At 38.9% G+C, this 13605-nt stretch overlaps 1 protein-coding gene across 2 annotated transcripts in view; it reads right to left on the reverse strand.

Annotated features, from left to right (window-relative positions):
- The window catches only part of eeig1a (estrogen-induced osteoclastogenesis regulator 1a), a 97573-nt gene extending 85618 nt beyond the window's left edge, over positions 1-11955 (reverse strand). For both annotated transcript variants that reach the window (XM_073052435.1, XM_073052434.1), the window contains exon 1: positions 11341-11955. In XM_073052435.1, the coding sequence (XP_072908536.1) occupies positions 11341-11486 (146 nt within the window). In that variant the 5' untranslated portion in view covers positions 11487-11955. The remainder of the gene's footprint in view (positions 1-11340) is intronic.
- Positions 11956-13605: the final 1650 nt, after the last annotated feature.

The raw sequence follows: 13605 nt of genomic DNA on the forward strand, positions 1-13605 counted from the left end.
GGGAAAATAAATTTGCAGAATCATTTGAAGGAGGTCAAATAGTTCTGTCACTGTTTCCTACTGACATGTTATCTTTACTTTGCACCTGCTGTCCTGCTAGATTAGAGATTATCAACTCCACGCTGAGCTGCATAAATTCCAAACCTGCTCCAATTCAAACACATTCTAAAAAACAAGCAGGTTGGACAATTTATATCAAACCAACAAATTAAAAAAGCACAAAAGCCAATTCCCAGGAAAATGTTTTGTATTTAAAGTGAGGCTTGCAAAATGGCTGTTTAAAACAAACACTTTAAAATTAAAAATAGCTAAATCTAAAATATAATAATCTTTATTAGCTGAATTTGAAATAGCAATTGAAGCATTTTTCTTAAGCTAAGAGCAAATCTGTGTAAAAGGGGTTACAAAATACCTCCTAAGAGTACCAATGTTTACATGGATTTTGAAAACAACTTGACATGAGCCTGCAAATTCAACAGTATCAATGTTCCTAACACACACCCAAAGTCTTAATCCAATTAATTCAGCAACAATCCTATAACAGCAAAGCTTTTTTTAAGGAGAAACCAAAAATCACACTACTGACTTTCAATTTCGCCCGGCTGCTTGAAGGAGGAGCCAAGTGGAGCCAGGAATCACTGCCCACTTGAATCGAGAGAAAGATCAGTTTCCAAAAATAAGTGATATCGTCAGCCTAATATTTTTGGCTAAGAGACTTAATTAAACAGATTGGAAGTTTGCCAATCTAGGAACACGGTTTAGCTAAAAACATGGGATCAGAAGACAAGATGCATATATATTAATGTTGTATTTCTTAAAGAGGGCTTCTCTTAATCAAATCCTCTCAAACATGTGAATTAAGCTTGTTCATTAAAAAGAGCGGTGGTCATGCTGGTAGTACTTACCAGTATTTCAGGCATTGGATATGCCCTGCCTATAAAGGTTATGCATGGCATGTTTAAACACAAAGCAAGAACTAATTAATACTCCACCCAATCTCAAAAGTATCAAATTAATAATTTTTCATTTTTCCAGAGTTAACCTGCTGCATTGAGCTGTTATCAGCCTATTTCACACCCCCACAAGGCAGATTACCACAGTCCATGTATCTTTGACTTAATATACACAGGAACACAAAGAGACTAATGCAATTATTTTTAACTGCATTCAAACTAAAATTCACAGCAAACACCCAAGTCACTGAATCATCCAGTTTTCCTCCACCCCGACTTCCACGCCATTTGCAGCTACTGAAACGCGATCAAAAATGCTCTGCGTATAATTAACTGAGGTAATATTTTCTCAATTGAAACTATGCTGTTTTTCATTACTGGAGACACCAGACTTGCAGAAGCTGGAACCTTTAGCAAAAATAAACTGCAGGAAGAATTCAGCAGTGGAGGAAAAGGGATGGTTAACATTTTGGGTTGAGATTATGCATCAGTATCTTAAAAAATACACTAATTTTGTAATTCCCAAAGTCAAGCAAATGGTATTTTAAAATTCTGTTTTAGAATATCTATATTTTACAATTTTAATTGTCCGGGTTAACATTACAAACTGAGTGCATCTAGTTTACAATGTTGAACTAGAACAATTAAAGTTCTAAACTTTGAATCAGATATAACTTGTAAAAAAAAATTGGTATCAGACAATCTGAATTGTGTTAAGATTCTATTCAGCATTAAATAGAGGAATCTGTGAAGATGATGCATTTGAATTTTAAAGCACGTATGAAGATCCCATTCAAAAATTTAACATGCACATTATGACATCATGTGAAGTTAAATATGAACCAAGGTTGAGAACTGGTTTACAGGGCAGAGAGCAAATGAATAGGTTAACAGGCTGCAAAGAAAAAATACTTCATGGATCGGGTGCCTGAGCCTCAGCTTTTTAAATATCAACTACCGGTACTGGAATGAAAGGACAGAAGAGAAAAATCAAAAGTAAATGATAATATAAAAAGGCAGAGGGGACACACTGGGGATCCACAAGGGCATAGAATTTATACAACAGGAACTGTCAAATCATCCACTTTAGCAGGAATAAGCAGAATATACTTTTAAAGGGGTACTGGGACAGATCTGGATTTCCTTGCCTAGACGACAGGGAACATTCAGGTAACAGCAACTAGAAAAACAAGAGGCAGGTTTTCACAATTATATGGAGTCTTAAGACCATAACCAGAGTGCCCTGTGCATCTGCCCTTCTTTCTATAAACAATAAATAACTGGTATATTTAAAGTATATAACCTATGTATGAGTAGGGATCTCCAACTAGGTTTCTCTATATAATAGCTGGTGGGTTCAGGCCCCAGTTTTGGATGGGGTACTCTGAGGCGGTGGGAATGAGAGGGGGAAAAACTGTGATTGGCAATTACAGGGTAATCTTGTGAGATGGGCAGTTAACTGGACAGCAAGGAAAGAAGCCAAGACGCAAGAGGCAATTGGAGAGCAGAGAGGGAGGGGACCCAAAGCAGCAGAGAAATGAACGGGGTCAGAATCACGGCTGGGTGTGAGAAAGAAGCCGTGAGCAAGACTGAATGTGTTCATGCAGAAGTGCTGATTGTTTTTGTGTCCGCTTAAAAACGCATGTCAAGACTATTCAGAAGAGTTCAGTCTGTAATCATCTTGGACTTCATTTTTCATTGGATCAAGATGCCAATCCCTCGAAAATGTGTCATTGCTAATGTGCAAACGCCAACCCACGCTAACCAGCATCTTTCAATGAGAGCTGCTTTGGAGGCAGAGTATCCTCCACTCAGAGGGACTACGAAAAAGAAACTGATTTTATTTGAATTGCTCTGTTTTAGGCTTAATTTTTTTTTAAATCAATAAAACTGCCATCTTTATGAAAAGCAGTAGCTTTTAAAAAAACAAGGATACTAAACAAATGTTTAGAACCTTGTTGTATCCAGTTGGAGTTTTAATTTTTTTAATAAACTTTTTTTTATTGAGTTTTCAAATAATTACAGAAATAAAAGAAAATATGAACAAAAAATGTATATACCCTTCCCCCCTCCCCCTAACACCCCTATAGAAAAAAGAAAGAAAGAAAGAAAAAAAAGAAAGAGTGCCTGGATATCGGAAGATCCCCACATGCTCCATGGAGTTCGTAATAACTTTAGCATATATACTTCTTTCCCCAAATAACCAATTATTTCATCTTCGGAGCACCTATATATTTAATCCTGTCTTTCGTAAATAAGGGCGCCAAATTTTCAAAAATGTTTCATATTTATCTCTTAAATTATAAGTGATTTTTTCAAATGGAATACAGCTATAAATTTCCTTCTTCCAACGATCTATACTTAAATATGTATCTGATTTCCAAGTAACTGCAATAGCCTTTTTGGCTACTGCCAGTGCAATTTTTATAAATTCTTTCTGATATTTATTCAATTTGGGTTTCGGTTTTATCCCTTCAATATCGCCTAGTAAAAGCAATATTGGATTATGTGGAAGTTGTGTTCCAATAATTTGTTCCAATAAAACTCTTAAATTTGTCCAAAAAGGTTGAATTTTAGAACAAGACCAAGTAGAATGTAAAAAAGTACCGATTTCTTGGTTACATTGGAAACACTGATCAGATAAATTTGGATTTTATTTATTTATTTTTTTGTGGTGTAATATATAATTGATGTAAAAAATTATATTGCATAATCTTAACCAGACATTTATTGTATTTGTCATACTATCAAGATGTAGTCTTGACCAATTTGTTTCTTCAATTTTAATATTCAAGTCACTTTCCCATTTTTGTCTTGACTTATGGACTCCTTGTTTAGTTGCCTGTTTTTGAATCAAGTTATACATACAAGAAATAAATTTTTTAATCTTTCCTTTTTGAATTAAAGTTTCTATTTCATTAGATTTCGGCAATAACAGCTGGAGTTTTAATTTGACAAACTTTCAGGAAACTTTAGTGTACTTTTGTTTCTGAACTTTACTCCAATTATCCATTAAGAAATATCAGTTCAGTTCTCATGTAGAGTATTATGCTGCAATTTATTCTTGATGGGGAGGGTTTTTAAAAAAAATACCTGTACATGGTGAGAAAAATTTGCTTTTGACATGTTTGAAACCTTGTTAACACAAGGGACTAACATTTATAACTGTAGTTTTGGATTCTGTCCAGAATAATTTTCCTGTTAACAATGTAAACGGTTACACTCTAGTCACAAAATCATTCATTAGTTGGGTCCAGTTACTCCCAATGTTACTGACTAAACTTTTGACAGTGTATACATGAACAAAATAAGCTAAATAAGCTAATCAGAAATAAAGATTTTTCTATAACGAGTTGTTAAATCAAGATAATCAAATAGTGAGCTGTTGATCACTGACTAATCAATCATTCAAAGTTAAGATTCCTTCAGCTCCGGGTTTAGTTGATTCAGTTATCAATGGAGGAAAAAGCAAACATTGCAAATTTTGATCAAATGGACATACAAGTAGGTGACAAGGCTTCACTCCCAGATGAGCTCAAAGCCTTCTATGCTTGCTTTGACCATCAAAACATGGAGGAACCTCCATGAACTCCACAGCCCCCGATGACCCTGAGGTTTCAGTCTCTGAGGCTGCATGAGAGAAACAAACCTTCAGGGAGGGTGAAGCCATGGAAAGCACCTGGCTTAGACGGGAGTACTACAAACCTGTGCTGATCAATTGGCTGGAGAGTTCACTCGTATCTTTAACCTCTTGTTTCAGTAGTGAGGCACCAACCCACTTCAGGTAGACTTCAATTATACCGGTGCCAAAGAAGACTGTGGTAACTTGTCTCGATGACTATCACCCAGCAGCACTTACATCAGTGTGATTAAGTGCTTAGAGAGGTTGATGAAACACATCAACTTCTGCCCGAGAAGCAATTTGGATTTGCTCCAATTTGCATACTGGCACAACAGATCCACAGCAGATGCCATCTCATTGGCACTACAATCAACCCTGGAACATCTGGACTGTAAAGATGCATACATCAAAATGCTCTTCATTGATTACAGCTTAGTATTCAATACTATCATCCCCTCTAATCAATAAGCTTCAAGAGCTTGGTCTCAATACCTCCTTGTGCAATTGGATCAGCAGCATCTCCTCCACAATCTTCATCTGCATAAGTGCACCGCAAGGCTGTGTGCTTAGCCCTCTGCTCTACAGTAATGACTGAGGCCAAGCACAGCTCTAATGCCATATTCAAGTTAGCTGATGACACCACTGTCGTTTGCTGAATCAAAGCTGGTGATGAATCAGCATGCAGGAGGGAGATTGGGAATCTGGATCTCTTACTCAATGTCGACAAGACCAATGAGCTGATTATTGAGTTCAAGAGGAGAAAACTGGAGGTCAATATGCCAGTCCTCATTGGGGGATATCAGAGGGTCAGATGGGAAATACTTTGCCATTTCTTCATCATTGAAGGATTGAATCCTGGAATTCCCTGACCAACACGGTCTACAACAGATCAAAACAGCAGCTTATCATAATTTCAGTAGAAATGCCAATGATGCCCTTTATTCATTAATAAACAAAACAAAGTAGAAAGTAGCTGCTCATCGACACTTTGCCACTTCATTCAAACGCAATCTTTATATTCAGGAAGGCCAAAAGCAGCAAGCTCATGCAAACCTCCTCTACACGTCATAAGTATTTCTAATTTCAAAATAAAATCACAGAATTCCATATCAGGATCGGCAACCCAACATTTTGTGAAAGCTCTCTAACCATAAGGACAGCAGTTATTTAAGCTGGCTCTCCATCTTCTCAAATAGAATAGGCTGATTTTGTCTGCGACACCTATATTCTGTTAATGACTTAAAAACAAACTGCATTCCATAATCACACAGCACCTCCCTTTTGCCCTCCATTCTCAATCAATCCACACAATTATAATCAACATTTACACTGCAGAAGGGAACAAAACCTGAAGCAGCAGGAAACTTACAAGTTTCCTTTTGTGAAGGAAATTTAAACCCGAATAACATTTTCATAACAAAATGCAGAGCATGATATTAATGGGACCCATGATTAACATTTGGCCTCATTCAACATTAGCACAGTTACTCGAGTAGATAATTGTCTTCATTTAGTTCTCAGCTGAAAGGCCTGCACTGCGCCATACTGTTCCATTCCCACCAACTATTATCCCCCAATTAAATCCAAGCTAATCAACATTGAGATATTACCAAAGCCAGCCAAGTGCACCATTTCTCAGAAGAGGTATCAGGTACCTACCGCTCAAACCATCTCAGTTTTGTTAGCAGAACAGCTCTATCAGGATGGGTCTAATTCCTCTGGACACCTACTTGGAGAAGCTTTCTTTTTCAGATTTGGCAACATAAATGACCATTCTAATTTCTGCATATTTCAATTAACTGAAACACTAAATGAGCATTACCCTGAAGAAAGGTCAGCAAAAATACTAAAGTTACAGTAAATAAAGATAACATCTTGTTTAAATAAACAATTAATATAATTAGGCTTTCAGCAGTTCCTTTTTCCACATGGTGGAAACTTCCTGCCTAAACTTTTAATAATCAATAGATTTAAACTTAAATTGTTTGCAATGAAACAGATGACTGCAAGTTTTATAAAACTGAAAAGCCTGTATTAAGAATGCAATTAACTACAGATCAAAAATTTGACAGAACTTAATAGCATTGATTTTGCAATTACTTAAATCCTTTAACATTGATTAACAACAAGACAAACATCTCAAGTTCTAAAATTGAACAAACTGTACTTGATGCACATTGCTAGAACCTATGCTGCCTACAACTGTATGATGTTTCCAATAGTTTGAGATGTTTATAGACTAACAATCTATATAGCTCTGAAAGCAGTGATAGCTGCTAACAATTACTGAACCAGTGTATGTAATGATTGACCATGGACAGGTGACAATCAAGTACTTTTTAGCAGTTCAACTGAAAGAAAGCTTTCAGTTTATACTTGTCACTGGATGTAATTAATGAGACACTGTCAGAGGGGGGATATGGAAACACAAGATATATAGCATAGCTTCTAAAGCACAAGATGCTCTTAGCAACTCTGTTTTTCCTTCTATCCTACAAAAAAAAATCACAGACCAGTATGATCATTTGATTGATATTTCACTATGGAATTGAGAGCCGATATCAGCATATTGGGATATGAAGGAATAATTGTTCTCCCCAAACCATGGGCTAACAGGAAATTGAACAGGTATTGCTACATTTCCCATTTGGTTTTAAGACTGAACTCAGTTCAATGCCTTCCTCCACCAACCTCAATGAGACATCTCCCAGTTCTCATTTAGTAACTTCATGTTCAAAAACAAAATAACAGTTTGAGTGCAAGGCTACACAGATGAGTCAGCAAAACAGAAAATAGAGAAGGTACAAAAAAATTTGTTATGCATGATGTGGTTCTACAAGGATAACAATCTACAAAATAGTTACTTTATAGACAGCAGGCCAGATGTAAAATGTATATATAGAATCTCATGAAGTGCAGGGTTTTTTGGAAGCATAACAACTGATAATTAGGGTGCAGCACACTGATTAGCTCAACACTTTACAATGATCACTGATCAGGGCTCAGTTCCCACGGTTGTCTGTAAGCATTTGTATGTTTGCCCCATGATAGCATGGGTTTCCTCCCACATTCCAAAGATGTACAGTGAGGGTTAGTGAATTGAGTGAATACTATATTGCTACTGAAAGTGCGGTGATACTTTGCGTGCGCTTCCCAACACAATCCTGGACTGTGCTGGTTGTTGATGCAAACAACGTATGTCTTGATTACAAACTACTTTAAGATTAATGCTAACATTAAAGAGCTTGAGATGCACACAATGAAACAATACCTCATCTTTTATCTCAAGTGCTCAGTTAAGCCCACAAGCATAGCATTACAAGCTCATCTGAACTGAAAATTCATGTTTATTAAATCTGCAAAATGTAGAAAGTTAAATGGAAACAAACAGAACCCTGCAAGCCAATCGTCCATTAGCAAAGGAAAGTGGATGTGACATTCACAAGGTATGTGATCAACCCAAAACCTATCAATGGAAAGATAATGTGCTGCTAAAATAAATCAGTATACAAAAATAGATTGAGGCCATTCAAACAGTTCTAAACAAGTTATACCAACCTTTTGTAGATTGTTGATATAACCAGGATTTTAAAGCATACACAAAACTGAGTTATGTATGAAAAAGTCATTCACATTTCAGTTATTGTTTAGGCTGCAGCTGACACTAACAGACTCATATTGAGGGAAGCCAGAATAATTCATTGAAGGATTGTAGCTACTTGAGAGGGTATGTGGATTTAAACAAGAAATATTGACTGATGATATGGTAGAAATGAGGTTTTGTTCCTTGCAAAGAAAATGTGACCCAGTTGATGTTTTACTGATAACGCAGCTGCTTTCATGATCGTTCGCTTCTGCTACTGTGTTGGGGTTCAAACTCAAGGCTTTCCATTTTGATGCTTCAGTACTTTAACACCTGTTTCATGTTGAACGTTTTGGAAAATATGCTTTCACTTCATGCTAACAGTATCACTTTCTGCTTCCATAACACAACTTTGTTTCAAATAAAAATGTACATATGGACCACGTCCCCATCAACAATTCATTATCAGTTGTCTGGTGAAAGCAACAACATGATTGCTGACAACCAAGTATTTTTCCATTTGCTAACAAGACTGAGCAAAAAGAGCTGCATTTATTGAGAGTTGTTTTGTTAGTCAAAAAATTCAAAATATATAAAAACACAAACTGAACAACCAAAAGACTGCTGTTTAAGGAACTTATGCTCCCATATTTATTAGGACATAGAGGACAGCTCAGTAATAAACCAGTCTCATCAAGATCTGTATTTTGGAGCACTGTATAAAAAGCTGTTGCAGACAACTAAGATTAATATTCAATATTAATTGCACAAGACAAGTGAGCCTTAAACAAAATAAAATACTGTTTTACAAAAAGATTAAAGTTAGTTCAAAAGTGCAGACTTGATCAAGCATTAACAGATTCAAGGTCAATGCACATACACAGCAGATGCAAAGATAAACATGGATGTGCTTCAGCGAGCCCAACTCTCGCTTTTTTCTAAATATGAAAAGGAAGCAATGTTTGCTGCTGGCCACATTGGTGAATTTAGCCTGCAATCATATTCTGAAGCTAAGTTAAGGGAGTATATGCTTCTATGACTGTGAAATAGACTATTAAAGAGCAGAAGGTCTAAGATTTGCTTTTAAATGTGCCATTAAGCTAGGTGGCAATTATGGACTGGCTTTATCATACAGAAAATGGTCAACAAAATAAATCAGTCAGGAGCAAGGTGACGGAATCTGGACTGAAATGCAACAAACAGTTCCTTGGGAAACAAAGGGGGTGGTGGGTGAAGTGTTTACATTTAAGCAAGTCAAAACAAACGTGAAAGAGTCTCCTAATCAACTTTACACCCATTCTCTGCTAGCTGACCCCAAATCCAGCTCACAGCCCAATCTGCACAGAAAGAACCCATTAAACTCAGCTGGTTTCCGGTCTTCAAGATATGCATGACTCTCCTTCCATCTATCATCTCACCCCACACGTACACAACTTGCTCCTTTCATGCACTTATTTCACTTTCCTTTATCTGTTTTAACGACTTTGTGTGGTAACTAGTTCCAAATTTTCATTACACTCTAGCCAAGGAGATCGCTACTGAATTTCGTAATGGACTTGATCCCACTGAATACATTGTCACCTCACAAACACATCTTCTGTCTCTCAGTCAAATCCTTTCAATCTAGAAAACCTTATCAAGCACCAGTCAGGCATCAGGCATTATAACTGTACAACATAAAAACTTGCTACCGGTCCTGAATTTTTTATATCAGACTTCATGCCCATTAATCTTTGGAGTTATTTTCTAAATGAACATAGGAAACAGAATAATGTACTGGCCCTTCTGGCCACATTGTGCTGGCCTGTTAACCTACTCCAAGATCAATATAGCCCTTCCTTCCAACAAAACCCTTAACTTTGTCTTTCATCCGTGTGCCCAAAAGTCACTTACATGTCACTAATGTACCTGCCTCTACCATCAATGCATCCATGTTAAAAGCATATCACTGATATCTCACCCAATACATTCCTCCCATCACCTTTCAACTATACCCTTGCCTATCAACCATTTCCACCCTGGGAAAAAAGCTCCACCTATGCCACTTATCCCTCTATACAGCTCGATCAAATTTCCTCTCAGCCTCCTTTGCTCCAAAGGGAAATGCTTGAGCTTGCTTAACCTTTCAGAGCTTAATAATCTAATGTTCCTGAATATCATTTTCCAGGTATCAGTGCCAAGAATGAAAATATCAAATCTTCCACTATTTTGTTCAATATTACACCCTTCAACATTTTAATCAATTTAACATTTTCACTGCTAGCCTGTTTGAATTTCTTTCATCTTAGTGAATAGACCTCAATGTAACTGAGTGGTTTGACCAGAGGATAGCCTACTCTTAAATACAACTTCCCTAAACTTCAGACTCCATCCTTGACTCAGCAGTCGATTTGCTTTATCACAGTCATACAAAACGCACACAAAAAGAGGCCCTTCAGCCCACTGATCAAGTACCCATCCACATAATTCTCCTTTACCAGCAGTTGCTTGGTAGCCTTCTATGCTTTGCCGATTTAGTTTATATGAATGCTTCCTAAAAGTTGCCCCTCTCTCTGCCACCTCCTCAGGAAGCACAGTCCCTTCAAAACATCTTCTCCTCAAGCCTTTCGGTGTTAAGACACCTCTCCGTCGCTAAAAGTTTCCTCCCATCTACCCTCACCGACCCCTTATTATGCATATCTCAATTAGGACCATCGCACCAGCCTCCCCCATTTCAAACCTGGCCTTTTCAGTTTTTCCTCATAACTAAAGCACTCCATTCCAAGCAATGTCTTCGCTAACTGCTGATGTAGTGATTAATTGTGCCAATATCAAGGCCAGATACAAACAAATAAGTTGCAAATTGAGAAAAAGGATTCTTGAGTGAAGCATATTTGCCAATGTGGATTGGTCATCCCATATGACAGTCCCTCGTCTCTACATCCTGTTTAATTTTACGTCGTCACATTTTTAATATCACTCAAACCCTTCACAGAAAATTTTGTTGCTACTGATTCCAAACAGTTCTAGAGGTCAAGTTTGGGCCTCATGGAAGTGTGTATCTTTCAACAAAGTAAATACTTATCTTCTGCAATAACCTATTTTCATGATTTCCCCTAACTGCGCCGTCAGCCACTTCTTTCTCCACTAATGCTCCAAGAAAGTCTCCCCTTATCCATTGCTCTCGGTTTGCAGAAACTTACCTGGATGAAAGTTGGGTGAAATCGCCTCCATCCAAAAGGCGGATCTTACAGAAAAGCACACCGTTGACGAAGGGAACGGCGGCCAGCTCCTCCAGGTTGAAGCTCGTCTGGAACTTGAATTTCTTCTTCTTCATTATGAAAGCCATGGGCGGACAGTGTCTCTCCCACGGTCCGCTTTTGACCCCAGAAGGCGTCCCGTTACCCAGTCACGGTCCGAGAAATTGGCAACCCGAAGGAATGAGATGGGTGAGAGGCGCGTTGGTCAAAAAGCGAGCGGCAGGGGCCGTGAAGGCTGGAGCCCGGGTCTGCGAGATGGCAACGGAAATCAGGTGCGGTTACCCAGGGGTCGGCGCTGGGCCCACAGCGGTCTTCCTCGAAGCAGGGCATCAGCACGGAGCAGGGCTGACATGGTCCTCATCGCATCCCCAGGCAGCGAGCCGACGCTCTGCCCACGCCACAGAGGCCTCCGCCGGTCGGCAACTACCCCGCCTGCGGGAGGAAGGCTCTAACGCTCCCTCAGCGCTGTTTAAATCTCTCGCTCTCTCTCTCCGCACCATCTGCTGGTGCTCGGCCAGCCTTCCTGTCAGCGCCCACACCCGCACTCCGACAGGACCCGCCTGCTCCTTTCCGCCCACACGCCCGTCACTCCAATCAAAGCGCGCCGCCCATTGGCCGCATGGGCGGGATTGCGGACAAGCTTGTGATTGGTTCCAGCTCGGACTATCGAAACAATACTGATTGGCCAGCGAGCGAGTCGCAGCATGAAACGGAACATTTCATTGGACTACATGCCGATCGAAGATGCAATGTGCATTTCGATTGGCTGACATATGAATTTTCCCCAATGAAAACATCGGTGATGGATTTAAAGGTAGTTGAGAATGCACCGAATAGCTGTAATACTTGATTGGTTACGTCACGTCTCTCCCTGATTGGTTAACTCAGTTTCATATCTGATTGGCTCATTCTTTCCGGTTCTTCCAGAGTGGGAGCAACGTTCATTCGCTACTTATTGTGAGACCAAGATATCGAGTAAAGTAATTGGTTCCTTTTTTATTGTTTACTCCGTGCTTATAATATCTAGGTGGAGCCACCCTTTTAAAGTTCATTAGCATGAAGTTCACACGTGCTTTATGGCAAATATTTTGTTATCTAGCCGAAGGAGTATGGATGGAATTACATTACAGTACTTTCTCGCTTGGAGATTAGGGTACTTTCCCAGAAACCAGAGCATGAGTGGAATCAGCAATAAGACAGAGAGAGTTTCTTTGCTGAGTGAGCTACTGTGTCGGGATTCTGGAGCGGATCTATAGGCTTGATGTAGAGAGTCTGGCTGTGGGGACTTGAATTGAGCAAGTCGGGGCAAATGGTGTGGTCCCTCGGCGCTGATAAACGTCTTAGTCTAGTCGATACAGTAAGCACGGATCAGTATTAGGGATTAGCGGCACCTGTTCCAGGCTGGATGTGATGGAAGTTTCAGGATATTAAGATCAGGGAAAGGATTGAAACGATTTCCATCGCATCCAACAGGAGGTAATAGTAAAACTTGGTAAAGGCTCAGTAGATCAAGCAGCTATCGGGAAAGAATATTAGCAGTTTGTGTTTAACACCTGACATTTGAAGAATAAAAATGAAATGTTATACAGTTTTATAGGAAAACCATTCAAACCATTAATGCCAGCCAAAAAAGTAAAGTGAATCCTATTCAGAAGAGAAGACGTTTGCAAATCTTCAACATACGAAGTAATCCGTGTGTGTATGGAGCTAGACCTGAACAACATACTTGTGGGAGCTCAGTAACAAATAGGAATTGTGCTACAAAAATGCCAGGCAATAACTAATGGGAGATTATGACAATCAAGACTTGAAATTCAACGGCATTAACTTCAATAAACCCTCTGCCATCAGCATACTGAGATCACCATTGAGCAGAAACTCAATTGGACTAGCTGTATTGATACTATAGCCACAAGAATAAGTCAGAGGTTGGGAATCCTACGGCAAGTCATTCATCTTCTTACTTCAAAATCTTTCCTTCATCTAAAGGGCTCACTCAAGGAGTCTGATGAATTACTCTTCACCTATCTGGAGCAAGGCAGTTTGCGCAATGGTACCCTATCAACCACCTTAAACTCAGGTAGCGTGTGAGTTCTTCAGTCTGAATCCTATGATTCTTCACCCCTTCTCCTTCTCCCCATTCTATTTCCTCAACTACTTTCTCACCTCCAAAGCCTATTCAGTTCTGTCACAATGAATAAATTTTTC

This window comes from Hemitrygon akajei, chromosome 7 (assembly GCF_048418815.1).
Source record: "Hemitrygon akajei chromosome 7, sHemAka1.3, whole genome shotgun sequence".
Taxonomy (NCBI): domain Eukaryota; kingdom Metazoa; phylum Chordata; class Chondrichthyes; order Myliobatiformes; family Dasyatidae; genus Hemitrygon; species Hemitrygon akajei.